The sequence below is a fragment of the Pararge aegeria genome, chromosome 2, assembly GCF_905163445.1.
Source record: "Pararge aegeria chromosome 2, ilParAegt1.1, whole genome shotgun sequence".
Taxonomy (NCBI): Eukaryota; Metazoa; Arthropoda; class Insecta; order Lepidoptera; family Nymphalidae; genus Pararge; species Pararge aegeria.
This window is the reverse complement of record NC_053181.1, coordinates 11,151,063-11,167,543: the sequence shown is the minus strand read 5'-3', so window position 1 is coordinate 11,167,543 and position 16,481 is coordinate 11,151,063. Positions and strand designations below refer to the sequence as shown.

The window sequence follows — 16,481 nt, the reverse complement described above, 5'->3', positions numbered from 1 at the left end:
CTAACCAAATCAAATCATCATAATAATTAGTATCAGCCCGTTCAGAACGAGAAGGGCTATGCGGATGTCCACAACTCTGACCAAATACCTACAAATGGTCTACTTCACACGCCTGTGGGAACAGTAACAGAGTACTCTCTTCTAATTACTTCAAACGCACATTACTCCGAAAAGTTAGAGGCAGCAGGAATTGAACTCGGTCCCCCCAACAGGAAGGCCCAAGTTTTATTAACTAGGCTACCAAACACTTTTCTCCAATTCAAACCTTTGTTTATAACCTATGTTATTTCATTTACAAAAATGACTATTCTTTCATTCACAAATAGCCGTATCGGCTTTCGCTTTAAAAAGGTAAAATGAAAATAGCTTTGCCGAATAATTTGCTGAGCTATGTAAACAAATTACCAAAGTTGTTTCACGGTTAAAATCTATGACTGTCTCGGAGTTTAAACAAAAAAACGGTTTAATAAACGTATATAAGGGATAATTGCGTAAAATATCCGAAAAAGGAAAAAATATGCACGTGTCTGAATCGAAAGACGGTAAAACGTCTTAATTGCATCGGTTCGAGGTCATCGATGCGGCGGCATCACTACGCAGTGATATTTAATTGAGAGGCTGATAGCGAAGCGTCTCGGGGAAATAGACGGGACGATAGGACGCGAGTTACTAGCGCATGGCGGGCAGGCTTACCAATATACACGTGAGGCTTACAGCCTTACGTCATACGTTGGTTATCAGGTTGTCTCAGGCTACATCGCGGGTAACGACCTCTTGCCTCCATGGCGACGGCGACGCATCGTAATTTTATTTAAATATAACTTTATTTAAATAGTTTCTTTACTGCAAACTCAATTAACGTTCCGCTAAATAGAAATCTGTTATAACTTAGATACATAGTAACTTCTGACTCCGATCTTTTTTGTTTAGCAGACTTATAAAAAATTCAATCAATCGTTACAATTTTGAATTTTGAATCGTTAAATTAACGTCAAATTATCGACGTTATTATGTTAATATTACATGGCTATAATACTGTTGTTCCTAAATATTCTACCTATTAATTTACTGTAACAAACGTATGTTAATGCCAATCATTCATCAATGTCATACAATGTAATGCAACTTGCATTAAATTTGATTGAAATAAACAAATAGATGCCAACCTTAACTCCCTTTTGACTGCTGAAGTCCGTACTCAAACACTGGACAGCGATATTGATCTGAAAACAAGCAAAAAAGTTACTCATTATGCGAAAATAATACAATTATTTTACATCGTATAAAATTACACAGCTACTAATAATTATGGTGAACATTTATTCGTGCAAGGAAAACATTGCATGCACGGCGTTTATGAGATAGCTCCACCTTATAAGTTGGCAGTAAGACCGGATGTGCGACGTCATAACTGAGAGGATTGTAAAAAGCTTTAAGTGACGAGCTGATTTTAATGAAACTTATTGAAGGTTCGATGTAAGTGTGTAATAGCGTGGCGAACGGCGGGAGGCAACGTCGAGGCTGGATCCATAGTCATTACTGCGGTCTATGCAAATGACCCTACGCGTTTTTATTCGCGCCGACGCTTGACTCGCTACCGAACACTGTCGAACACACCGCACATATTACATTATGTCGCAAACTGCTCTCATCCGCCATGGATGTTGCGGGCAATCGTAAATAATTATGAATATCGATAACCGATTATTCACGGTTAAATAATGCCCAAGTAGAACCAAAACCAATTTAAGATTTTTAAACGGCACGCCAGGAACACACACAATTTCCGTTTCACGCCTTAAAGCTATAATTTCTATCTTCATGAATTATACTGATTAGATTATATATTGAGTATTATCGCTAATGGTGGCCCTGAGCTTGTGAAGTAAGTCTGCGCAGGTTACTCTTTTGTAAAAGAGTTTTAACTGTTCGAGGAAAGATACTGAATAGCCTTTATCCTGTCTACATTATCGATGAAATACAAAAATATACACTTTCCTTTTACTATAATCTCGAATGCCAGAGTAAAAATATAATATTTATTAGCTATACATCTAAATATAACGGTGCTTTCTGTATGCCTATCTTTATAGGTATATTAGGTATAACTATTAAGGTTTGAATTACCCAAACACAGTTTTAGTATATACATTTGTATATCGGTCTGGCTTGTGGAGTCTTTGACAACTGAACCGATTTTATTGGGACTTTGGCAGATAAAAATTGTACCTATAAGGAGTTGATTAAACGCTTCTTTTTTATTTCGAAAGTCCAAATTAGTTCAATAGGATTATGGAATAGGAAATTCGTTTTAAATAAAATATCTTTAAAACATTTTGGGTTTTCAACCCAAAGGATTTTGTATAACATATAATATCGTTGTTCGCAGACACTGGCGTAGGCAAGCAGTAATTAAACAAACACAAAATAAGGCACATTTACACTGCACACGTAGTATTAAATGAGCCAATCATATATTAAACAACATGCTTTTAAAAGAAATTGTCCCCAAATATTTTTAAATAAAAACGCTTATTTAAAAAATGTAGTTACCGATTCCCGTAACATATTTTTAAGTTAAACCGTTCACCGAAACCGGTGGCTTTGTCTCGTCGACTTTCAAGAGCGACAGAATTTTTTGCTTCATTTGCAGCCGGGCCATATAAGGTTATAGGATTTTACTCTTTTTTTTTTAATTAGCCCTTAATAAGTTTAATCAAATCATGATCTGAATTTAAATTTATTAAATAATGATCTTGGTTATAAATAAGCTAATGAATACTACATTCGCTCTTATAAACGGCTGGAGGCATTTCCATAAGAGCCGTATTCCCTTAAGCAGTTGGTACTTAGAAGACTATAAACTTAAAATAGCTTGCAGTTCTTTTAATAAAAACACGAATCAAGAGAAATCATACAAAAAAGTCTTGCTATAGCTTTTGCCCGAGACTGCACATCTTAACTAAGAATATATCAATGGGTTCTGCACATCAAATACATGACTAAAGAACATCAAATACATGACTAATGTTACTTATCCTAATGTGGCGAATGTGTCATAATGAAATCGCTCTGATTGAAACCGGAAAAATTTAAAAATTTCTTATCGCTAAAGACAATCTTAGCTTGGAGATTGGGAATAATAAAACTACCTATATATAAATAACATAATAACTTCGTCCGAAATGTGTTAGGGAAAAACACCTTCATATATACCTTATATAAACCTTCACACAACTGTCATAAACATACCATATAAATACTATAATACTGGCCAATATTTTTGTCAAAAAAACAACAGATTATATTTACCTTTGCCGCGCTCTCTAGCGGGTTCCAGTAGACAGCGATGGCGTTGTGGGCAACCTCCTCAATGCAACCGGCGAGACCGATGCTGTTCTTCGTGTCTGTAACAAAACCACAAGTTGTCATTAATCTTGTCTTCAAGTAACTGTGTAGGTACTAATGGTTGCGGAGATTTCGATTAAGATATCAACGCACAATACGTCATCGGCGACGGAAATTTATTTGCTGGGCGTGAATAATCACGTGATAGCATCGATTCATCAGGGACTGCTATGTTTCCATTTCTGTTAGCGTGCAATTAGCAGGCCCGGACCTAAATTCCAATCAGTCCCACCTTACAAATAGCAAATTGCGCACGTAGGTATATTGTTTAAACAGTTAAACGGAATAACGTATCGTTTTTACTACTAAATTGCTCGTGCATTAAGATGAGTCAGTGTTTATATTAAATGTTTACGATGCAATTTATGTTTTAAAATATTCATGCACACTCGCATGGCTATAACAATAAGTTGCGCTTAATATTTGCAGGTGTTCAAGTAAATCAGCGAGCCGCCTTAAATAAGTCACCGTGTTGATTTGTATTTTGTTACAGTTGTTTATTGCATTCGGAATACGATGGTTGCATTAACGGACAGGCGGTGGTCGTTAGTGAGTAATCGTGGCGCGGCGGGTTGCGGAGAGATGGAGCGTGGGTGCACTATCACTGGCTCTTAGGGTAACCATTTCTTTTAACCAAAAAAAACATTTGAAAGAAATCGCAATCGATCGGAACGATTGAAAGAAAAGAGATCAAACCAATCTAAGTAACTGGATTTTGATCAAAATATCGCTATATTCGTATAATTATAATGGCACTCCAATTGAAATCAACTAACTTTTTTTTTAAACCTTATCTAGAAGATTCCTATAGCGTGTGAGTTGATGGGATGTAAGTATGAGTAAATATTCGGCTCCCACTCAGAAACGAAAATTAAAATAGAAAATCGACATGCAGACCAGACAGACAGATGTTGTAAAGCTAAGTATGAAACTTTATACACCTAAGTAACTGGAGAAAACCGCCCGCCCTTGCGTTGTTGTTTATTGACTTCCTACTAGGTATGCGAGGTTAATTAAAATTTAAATGAATTATTAAAATATCTGGACTTTTTGTTTTCAATTTGAACCTTATCTCAACGAATCAAAACTTTGTATTTTAACCTATATAGGTAAGTGCTTAGAAAATTTATTGTATTTGTTTCGAATACCTAGGTAGATTCAAAGATCTGCCTACTGAGCGCGATTGCTATCGTCAACAATAATCCAAATAACTACTAAAATACTAGTAGTTATACTTTATTTAAGGCTCACAAAAAGAAATAATGAATTCTCTATCACACCACGACGGTATTCATAGAAAATTCTCAGCTTTAAATACTAATTTGTTTATTCTACACACATTTGCATCATAATTGTGAAACAATAGGAGGGCAGGGAATCAATCTAGTTGAGTTTTCAACAGCTCGTACCTAAATAAGCATGACTGTATATTAGATGCCTAACAAGTGATATTAATTACTATAAATTGGGAACCCTAATTTACTGTGGGTCTGCAACAAAATTTTGAAACATAAGAAAAATGAGAATGAACTAATAAAAACTCCGGCTATACATGTGATACATGTGTAATAACAAAAGGCTATCGAGTTGACTGTTCAACATTTTCTTACGAAATAAGCTTGGCTGCATAGAAGCCTTGCCAATGACATAAAGTGCTTTTCTCTCGCAATCTAACTAATCTAAAACTATCAGTGGGCCTCCAACCAACTTTTAAAACATACTAAGAATGCAAATTAACTGATAAACTCGGGTTATGTGAAGCGTGTGAAACAACAAGGGCATATCGAGTTGACTGTTCAACAGTTCGTAACTAAATAAGCATGACTGCACATAAGATGCCTAGCAAATGATATAAATTGGTGTTAACTGGTAACCCTAACTATCAGTGGGTCTGCAATCTGTGCGGGCGCGCTGACGTGTTTACGAGCAACGGGAGGACGCCGCCCGCCCTCACGCAACACATTGTTTAACAGCTTCTTACAAATTTACGAGTTCTACTATGTCATTTATTGATGGATATTCACACCTAAGCATATTTTGCATCATGTTGTTCTAATTTTTATATTGACTGGTCTTCCAATGGTCGAACTTCATATAATTTATTTTAGTTTATTATGCTTCAACGTTAAGACTAAATAACAGCTTCAATCAAGTTATTTGTTGGCACCTTTTTTAAATTCTTTGCGATTGGTACAAATTCCTTTGTACATACATATTTAAAAGAACCTCATTGCAACGTCTTAAAATAGTAGGTACTATCCTTTTGCAAGGTATGCAGAGTGAAAAGGACTGCTATACAATTAGTTATACCTACTCATCTAGTTAAGGGTTTAAAACATTGTTTCAACGAAATACTACTATAATGATTATTTTTATTTTTATTAAGTAATATTAAAAAAAAGCTAAAGCGTGTGTTATGATATGAAATATACTTCAGTAGAAATATATTTGTAAGACACGCTTTTTAGGTAATACTAATTGAAGCGTTCTATCGTACGCCCAATATTTTTCTTTCACTTGTTAATACATTTACTACTATAATGATTATTATTATTTTTATTAAGTAATATTAAAAAAAAGCTAAAGCGTGTGTTATAATATGAAATATACTTCAGTAGAAATATATTTGTAAGACACGCTTTTTAGGTATTACTATTTGAAGCGTTCTATCGTACGCCCAATATTTTTCTTTCACTTGTTAATAATTTACTGTTAATAGTTGTAGTCTAAATGGTATTGGCAGTGGAAACCAATTAATCTCAAGCGGTTGTATTTATATAACATGACCAACTCGGGTATAAAATCCAAAATAATAGGTTCCTGCTTCTGTGAGACAGTTTAAATAATTAAGTATTGTTCTTGTAGGCGACTAGGAAAACGTCAAGACCACTCAAGTTTACGTAAACGACATTTTATGACGTGTATTACACACAAAGCAAATAACAAGAACCCTTTATGTATGTAACTTATTTTTCTAGTACCTAAAAAAACAAGTAACTGTTGCCCGCTTTCTTCGTCCGCGTTTATTTAAATTCTTTAGTTTATTTTATAATAATCCCGTGGGAATGGTTTTTTTTCCTGGAATAAAAATTCTCCTATGTTACTCTCCGTCTTTTCAACTAACTCTCTGCCAAAAATTAAGTCGATTGGTTGCTTAGTTACGGCGTAAAGTAAGCATAAACAAATAAGCACACTGTCGGTTTTATTTTTTGTTTTATTATGTATTGGAATGTATAATTTTCCTAAATATAAACCAGCAGAACTAAAAGAACTAATCCGCGATCAGTGAAGCGTGAAGTGAACGAAAATTGACAAAAGAACTACGCGGGTAAACCAAGGAGCTGCACCGCCTGAAACGGCCTGTGGACATGCGATACAAGAAGACATGTACGTAATCGGAGAAGGTATTGTGCGGAGGCGCGGTGCGTTGCGGCTCAGGCACTCCACCCTCCCCTCCCGGCCCACCAACCCCACCCCGTAGGTTGCGAGCCTCCGCGCTTTCACACGCCTGCGCACAGGTGTCCGGTATCGCCCTTGACGCTGCTCCCAAGTTCGTTGCATTTGTCCTGCGTCTCCCCCATCACACCGTTTTTATACTCAGTATCTTTATAACAAATACGTAAAGAGATAACTTTGTATGCCTTTTTAAGCATAATGGGCAAGGGAGAGTGATATTTAGCATAGTTAACGTAGAGAAGGAATCCAAAAACCTAAATTGTATATAAATTACATAAAACATGTTAATTTACTTTCCGCAAGGGTTATCTGAAAGACATTGTTTAGCAATAAGACCGCTTTTACAACGAATGTTTGTAAATGACCTAATTTGTGTTTTTGCAACGAATTAGTATGTAATAAAATGCATATCTATGTATATAACTAAGATTTATTATTTTTATCCATACTGCCAACTTAAAATGAACATTATAATCTGTGGTCGAACAGTCGCTCGGAGTAGAAGATTGTCGCCAAGGAATTTTAAATTGTGGCCAAAAAATAATTAATGGCAGATTAAAGAACAACGTCAGATCATATTATAATCATGTTTTTGTAGGTGTCTTTAGTAGCTATTGTACCTAAAGGTAGTTGCCAAGATTGAAAACAATATTTTAATAATATGACAACATTTTGTTATTGAATAATAATTATAGGTATTATATTAATGTTATCCGTGGACATAATAATGCTATTAATTTAAATGCAAATAGGCAAAACTAATTCATGATTTGCCTGACAAGATTATTACTCCAATATCTCTAACATTCGAGAAAATATTCGGCCGCTGTAACTTGGTCGTTAACATGGGACACGAGCAACTGAATTCCTTCGTGTTTAGACATTATTTTATTCCATATAATAACACAACAACGTAAAAAATAAAACTTGACTAACATCGAGATAAGCTAGAAACCTTGACATTAAACTTGGCCTGGCGCGCGAATTAATGGCTTCCATGTTTTTATTTTCCTTGAGATTAAATTTATAGACACTGCTTGTGGCCGGAGAGTCACTCATTACAAATGCTACGAGTCTCAGTTAAGTAATGTTAGATTGTTTAAAGTGTCATATATCAGCGCTGTTTATTTCAATAAGCACGTCAGAAGATTAATAAGTGACCATTAAGGTGATTATGCAAGCTTTTATCTAACTTTGTATAATGGTAATTGGTGTCGATTTTGGAAACAACATTTAAATGTAACTGTTACTTTTTTTAGATAACAGGTTTGTACTTTACCATGGTTTCATTTTACGATAAGTCATATTTGAGAAAACAGTAGTAAGGTATTATATACTACGTGTAGAGGTATGTCAGTTGTTTACGAATCCACACTTAACTCAATCGCCGAGGCCGAAACTTGATCGTCAATTAAAATAAAATCTTTTTTAATTAAATCAGCCGGAAATCCCCAAACGAATAAAATTATACCTTATATACAGAGCCTCGTAGACCGCATAAGTTATACGGATATGACAAAAATATTCATACTCGTCTATACACATTCCGTAGTTGGTTTAAATAATTTAAAATTGGAATGAGTGCGAGTCAGCTATTCCTCGATATCAAATACAAATAGTACCTTAGTGTCTTCATAGCAAAAGGCGAGACGGTAGGCGAGGAGGGGGAGTCGAAGCGCAATTAACATGCTAATGAGCGCGCTCCTCGATATCATCGCAGTAATTATGTCCGCGCGTCTCTATATCGTACGTAAAATTATACCTCGCCTCCTCGGTTTAGACAACCCAACATATATCATGCAATCAATGCTTCGGACGTCTTCACAACGGTCGTAATATTATGTTTTAAGTTTACACCGACAATACCAACAGGTGCGGCGTCGTCACTAGATTTCCCACGAATTTTACGATTTCCTGTTATTCTCTGTTCGTATACTTGGCTATCTGTATCTCTATTACATCGTTTTAGTTAACTTCATTACTGGGAAGCGCAACGTTCGATTTTAATTAGTTAATATTAAATGCGTCGGTGTATACAACCTGCATGAGAGAAACTGGAGAAGGTTAGACGGCATTAGATATGGCGCCAGGGGTTTATTTTTAGTCGGGAATTGATAGGTCGGGAGGCGGTGCGCGGTGGTGCGGCGGGTTATTTATGCAAATGTCCTAACGACATATAATGGTGGGTAGCGGTGTTCAGTTGCGTCTCCGCGGCAATCTGCCTGCAGCACGGTAATTAGGTCCTGCGTGCCGAGCGCCGCCGCTGCACGCAACTTCTTCTGCATGTTTCTGTGTCGCCTCGAGCACGACTAACCATGTTTTTGTATATATCGTGGTTCGAGACCCCGCATTAGCTACCGTCTTACCATTACATTCGCAAAGTTCATTGTTTTCCAATTAAAGTTATTTACATAAACTCATTATAATTGCTACATAGCACGCTAACGACAAATAGATAGTGTTAACTTACCGGCATCGAGTATCCTTTGCTTTACTGAATGCTGTCTCCCATGCCAGAACTGCCATGCCTTAATTTCATCTTCTGGTGATTTTTCTTCTCGGAACATAAGCATAACGACGCTCTACAAAAAATAAAAGAATAAAATTAGATTGTGTGATTTTGCTTTATTTCATAGTAAACCTTAAAACGACATCTAACTAAAGTAAATGTATGAGTTAAAGATATTAGATAAAGCGCATAATTTTCATAAAATATTCGAAATACAAAATGCATAATTTTTCTTTAGCGTATTTATAAAGATATAATAGGTACATTATTAGCCGTGTATGTGAATCAATTACCAAATAAATAATTGAGACGTGAAAGGTGAAGATAAGTTCTTAAAACATCATTAACTTTGTAGCCAGCTTTATAAGGTATAAAGCTTAATTACAATGTATGCCGCCAGCATTTTGCGCATAAGTAAAACGCGATTAGTAGCGCGCATTACTTAGCTATTACGTTAAATAACCGCACTCATGTTGTTGTGGAGAGCATTTAAATTTTACTTTTCATTTTAGATGTATAAATGATTCACACGAACCTTCGGTACTATTTCCGTTTCGATGCTTAACGTGAAATATGCTGTTAGAGCGATTTCTATAGACAGGTTAGAAAATGATGTGAAAAAGAAGTGGCATACGCCAGGCGTGGTGCCAGGCTGGCCATATAGGGCTAACGACGAGAAAGCACCTCCGATCGTCGCCTCTGATTGATGGATCGGTACGTCGATCGACAACGCGCGGCGGCCGCACCCATGATCCTCACACTATCGCATCGATTTACGTACAATCCCTTCTTCCATACCGTATTAACTTATAAGACCTAGTATTAACTCCTTACCGTAGGTACATATAAATGCAAAGGTGATAAGTTGAATAAATATTCGTAATCGGCATAGAAATCGACTATTACCTAGCACCGCAATTAAATATCGCAAGGACCCACGGTTACAGTGTTAGCAACGGGTAATAAACACAATGTTTTACTGTGAATGGATGAATTTATGAGTAATTTGTACCGGCGAATGGCTCTGCGTTTCAATAAGGGGGACACAGGCTTTCTCCGTAGATCTGGCGTCGCGTAAACTCAACGGAACCACGCATACTAATAGGTAGCTCGTGTATTAAATTGTAACGGTGTTTTCCTACTCTACGCAAGTGTCACATCGATATTAATAAATAAGAAGATTCACTGCTTTATTATAGTACCTAAGAAACCAGAGTATTGGATATATTTGGTAATACATAATGCATGTTCAACTGTAAAACGACTCTTGCATATGGTATAATGCGTGTTATGGTGTTCTGAACTTCATTCGAATATAGGTTTATTGCAATAGCATTTTAATGTTTATTGGATTTGAAATTGTAATTTATGATAATAGTAAATATAACAAATGAATATTAGGCTGGAATTAATGAATCCTAAGTAGGTTTGCCATAATACATAATAAAGTATCCGAACTTTTTGAAATGTGGGAAAGTATGCGTTTGTATCTAAGCGCAGCATCATTTTTTTTCATATTTTTTATTACTTACGGATTACGAGTTCCTGGGTTCGAGCCAAGTCAATTCAGGAATTGTTGGTATTGGATTTTCCTGTTATGTGGAAAATACTCTGTAAGTACGGAATTGACGGTATCTCACGGTATCTCAGTGCTCGGAGAGCACGTTACACTATCAGGTTCGATTAATTGAATCATAATTCCCATCAACCTACATCAGAGCAGCGTAGTGGATCTATATGATCTAAACCCTACCTCTTATGATAGTGGAAGCCTGTGCCCTGTATTAGCATATTGATAGCAGATGATGATATCTTAGAAATGATAACTGAATAATACCTTAACTGAAGCACTGCAATCATTGCAACAAATTTTTACAAATTTCTAATATAATTTACCAGAAATCCACTTAAAATTACCATAAACAGTAGGTATACATGGAACTCTTATACTAACTAGTTCCTAGTTACTTAAGTAGTGAATTTGTGTGCTATATAGCTAAGCGAAACATTATGAGTAGGTACGTATGGGTGTGTAAATTCTTTGATTTCTTTTTTTATCTACAATAGACGGGTTATTTGTGTCTAAAACATAATACTGGACATAAAATTAACATTTTATTTCATGCTAGATACTGAAACCTACCCCTGAAACTGGAATAATCCCAATCGAGCAGTACGTGTGGCACTCATTCTCAATGAGTCTTAAGGCGAACCGGTTAATAGTTTACGTAATTTAGTGACCATTTTAAAGTTGCGAATGATAACGAACAATGTAGCCATTGTCGCCCGACAGAGATACATTGCTGCAATCAGCGATCTTAAATGTCTGAATTAGGTAACAATTAAAGACAAGTCGTCTTTGAATAATAATACAATGGCAATGTATTATTTTTGGGTATTGAATGTTTTGAGTATCCAAATTAGTTTAATAAAGATTCTGATCGCAGTCTTATGTAAGTAATTACAGATTATATTTTTAAACCCATCAGTTAGATTAAGGTATTATTGATAGATCAATTGCAATTTAATAAAATTCACGAGGAACCAACCATTTGCAATTTCATTTCATTTACCACAAACATACCATGAGTACAATTTTTTTAAAACACCACAGAGACTGACCTTAGATTTTTCGACGAACTGATTTACGATACAGATACTTACTAATAAATACATGATATCTAATAATAAAATGTGGTTAATTTTTATATGTTATATGCAATAATTAATAACCCACTTCTTTTAACATATAAATATGTTATTATTGGAATACTAGACACCAATTTTTTATTATGTTACATTAATAATTGATTTTTTTTTAAACCTTTTTATATAGCGATTTTCAGTACACGAATCTAAAACATTATACCTATTTTTATATACTCAACTAACAGTATACCCGCAAATAATAAATAACCTTAACAGTATACCGATTTTCAGTACACTAAACTGAAAGAGCTGATTTTCTTTTTTTTAAATATGAATTAAGAACTAAGGCTTACTTTTTAAAAGTATTCCATTATAAATCACCTACTAAGACACCATTCTAAGATGAGCGCTTAAGTTGAAAGGTTTTCGGAATTTTATTGAACACCAAACTTTTATTCGCGTGACTAATATTATATATCATCGCGCCATACACTAATTTCATTATCATCCTATTGCCGGCCCACTACAGGACACTGGTTGCCTTTCAGAATGAGAAGGGTTGTGGTCGTAGTGCACAACCAAGTGCGGACTACTAAATGTCACAAACCTTAAGGAGAACTATCCAGACATGCAGGTTACCTCACGAGGTTTTCCTTCCTTTAACTGCACGAGTTACGCACATAGCTTCGAAAATTAGAGACGTGTTGGGGATTGAAGTCGGTACCCCCGAAAAGGAAGCTGAAATCTTATCCGAAATGCTATAACCGTGTTCGCAAACCGAATTAGCCAATTTAGACTATATAAATTCCCAGTCACCCAACCTCTTAATATCCGAACCCAATAGTCAAACCCAATAGTATGTTTTAATGTGTATTTTATTTTGCTGTCTAGATACTTAATTTACATTAGCATTTTAATATTGCATACTAAATACTTAAGTATGGATACTATATTACATACCTATTTATCATGAGTGGAATTATAGAAACATAAATGAGTACAGTATATATTCAAAATAAAAACAAAAAACTAAAATTATGCTAATAGGAAATTTAAGTAAAAATAATATTTGTCTTACATTTTCCTTCTATTTTGTAGGTAGGTATGTTTACCTATATACCTAACAACCTACTCACGAGTCATCGGTACGAATGGGTATTTAACCGACAGAATATTAGTTATAGGAAGTCAACTCAGAGCCTAAAGTTTAACTTTTTATAAATTTTACTATATGTTAACAATTTTGAGAGCTCTTTTTATGAAAAGACGCATTAAAAGAATCTTTAAACTTTTATACAAAAGTGAATGTTATTATACGTAGACTTTTTAATGCATATTAAGAATACTTTTAATAATTTTTTTGATTACCTTAACGAACATAATACGAGTCTGATGGGAACAATTAAAATATTAAGCAGAACATCTTTTAATTATTTTATTCAGCACTACCTACTTCTAGAACTGTAGTTAAGAGAAGTAGCTTAAATTTTAACTCATAATTGACATTAGCTTTAAGTATAGCAGATAATATGAATGAATTATACATTATTAGTTTTGTTTAAAATTAAAATTTAATTAATTTCTAGTAGACGTATCTGTAATTACTGTATCTCCGGTTCGGAAAGTAAATTCTAAAGCCATATACTACTTTCGATTAAACGTTTTAAAAATAATTTACCTAAAATCTGTTCCATATTAAATAATTGTTTTTTTATTACGTTATAACAGCTTGCATTATAATGAGTAGGTATGGTATGTAAACACAGTGTTCATGTTTCACAACAGTTTTGCTTTTTCGAGCAGTTGCCTCCACTTTTCGGACCGTCAATTAATTAATCGAGTGTATCGACATTCGACCCGATTTCAGGAGCCCGAGTTCGGTTGACAATCTTAGTTATCTGATTAAGCACGCTTTCTCTTGCGCCCGCGCCGGCGTGTGTCGCACGCGGCCGACTGTGCGTTCATATCGCCGATTACTTTGACAACCGCTCCGTATTCGTTTCATCACTCTATTTAAATAAATAAACGATTGCTACATGTATTTCACATATGGTCCCATACGTCGTGACGTCATACATTAGGTACATGATTTTAGAACCAGTGTGTTAATAATCGTTTCAGGAAACCGTTTTTTATCTTTATAATACACGTGATATTGTGTTTACAAAACAAAATATTATGTAAATCTATACCTTAGTGGGTGAATTTAAATCTAATTTATTTTAATGAACTTACAATAATATTTTGTTTTTAGTTAAGTATGTAAATAAAGATACTCTATGTATTTATTGCACTAAGATTAAAGTGTGTAACCTTAACATAAAGATTAGCTACTAAAACTTATTCAGAACCTTACAGGTCTTTAAAATCACAAACCATCAAGCTATCAATGATGGTAATGTTTATTAAATTAATGTTAGTAGGTAATTATTTAAAATAATATATTACACTGATAATTAAAAAAAGGAAGTTTAGATATAATATTTAGCAGTAGCCTTAGAGTTACCTTATTTATGTACTTAATAATTATATTTGTGTAGCTTTGTGTGGTAGAGTCACTACACACAGACAGACTTGACGTTTCAAATGGGCTTATATTAGGCCTACTTGAAATAAATTAATTTTGAATTTGAATTTTTTGAACTATTATTGAGTATGTACTGAATTGATATATATTATTAATCAGCAATCTAAATCTTTTAATGGACCTAATACAAGTAAATGCTATTAATATTTTAAAAAATGCGTATATAGATACAATGCGACAGTTTGAGTAATTATTTATTTAAATCTTAATAGTAATAAAATTTTATAAAATAAGAAGCTTCGAACACTTTAACCTATTATCATTCGCAGCGTATTAAGCAGCGAATAAATGCTAAATTATGTAAACACCTCATTATTTAATATGTTATACGGTGAGTTACGCGTATATGCACCTACTAAGTTGGAAAAACATCATAATAACAATCGTAGCGTAACGTTGTGTGCATCATCTGTTTATCAACACGTGAGGTTCACGTACCTACGTCCCTACATAATGTTTGTAACATTAAATAAGAGGTTACGTAGCAGCAAAAAGCATTGTCGCTGGTCATGATTTCTTTGTGGGTGCTTTTTGTCGCCTCACTTCCTCGTTAGCGGCGACCGCCCATCCATCAGCCCTATCTACTTTATGACAATTATTTATGTTCCGCGACGCAAAACTATTCCGCTCACCGTTGAGCTTTATCGATAGCGCAAAAGTAATGCCCTGCCGTCTCGATACGCTATATCTGATACGGATACGTCTGTTTGGTAAGTGCGCTAGTTGTTTGCGCTAGTTGTCTTAACGCCTAGGTTTATTTGCTGACTGTTCTTTGCAGTGAATGTCGCTTTCGAAATAAACTCAGTGCGGAACTGTGGGTGTAAAAGCTGTGCAGCTATTTGCCTACAGTATACCTAGTGACGACTAATTAAATGGATATCGATTATAAAACCTTACAAAAAAACTTAAAGAAAGATGGGTAAAAAAAATTATGAAGTTGAATAATGCGGCAAAATAAATGTTTGTTCCCTATATTCGGCTCATGGCCATAGCACCGATCTCAATACAATTTGGCATACGTTACATTAAGGTTCCTGCAGATGGACAAATCAAGCATGTACGTGTACGTACCTACTGTATTTTTGTTTAGGGTGGGCACTAAGTGACGAGTGAAGAATTATCATGTATATTAACTTTAGAGGTGCAATATGTTGGTCCACAGGTTTGCCTGTTATAGAAGCAAAAGTTATTTTGTTCAAAGCCTTTCAAACCATTTACACGGGATCCCTGTAGATCAGCTATACACAGGCATCGCTAAACGTCCTAGGAGTTCAGTATAATGATGGTTTCAAAATGCTTACCGCGTTATTGCAGTGGATCTGAAATGTTCTCAAGGGCTCATACTGATGACTTTTTTGCCATCAGTAGCAAACGAATAGCATAATTTATGAATGAGCGTGGATAAGCAATAAAAAAATAGATATGACTCACCTATATACTCTATATCAAACTACATGTAGGGCTTTTTCTAACTTGTAACTATTTTGTATATTTAACATTAAAATCTTATGTAATTTTTTGAATTAGTTTTGATTATTGCCGTATGTATTCCTTTTGTTATTTAATAGTGTAGTAATTGAAAATTGCTCAAAGTTACCAAAATAAAAAAATATTATTGTATTTTTACTATTAATATATACACACTACTGAGTACCTACAAGTTAAAGATCATAACTTCATATCTAAGCATTGTTTACTATATTCAATCATTTACCTAAAGTCGTATACGTATACGTTTTATATATAAACAGTCGTTTTAAATTATTGTAAACGCGCATATCGCTAGCGGGTGCGGAAAATTAAGGAATGAATGACTTCCGTTCGCCGATAACTTAACGCCTTCTCTGTATTCCTAAGCCTGATTCTAGTATA

The 16,481-nt window shown here is 34.7% G+C and overlaps 1 protein-coding gene across 5 annotated transcripts in view; it reads right to left on the bottom strand.

The window, feature by feature from the left end:
* LOC120629234 (protein grainyhead) overlaps positions 1–16,481 on the bottom strand; it is a 131,474-nt gene that overhangs the window by 8,237 nt on the left and 106,756 nt on the right. For all 5 annotated transcript variants that reach the window (XR_005658983.1, XM_039898106.1, XM_039898135.1 and 2 more), the window contains 3 exons: positions 9,335–9,446; positions 3,313–3,407; positions 1,167–1,223 (listed from right to left, as the gene is read on the bottom strand). Coding sequence is in view for 4 of the 5 variants with exons in the window: in XM_039898106.1 (XP_039754040.1) it covers positions 1,167–1,223; positions 3,313–3,407; positions 9,335–9,446 (264 nt within the window). In the remaining variant the exon portion in view is untranslated. The remainder of the gene's footprint in view (positions 1–1,166; positions 1,224–3,312; positions 3,408–9,334; positions 9,447–16,481) is intronic.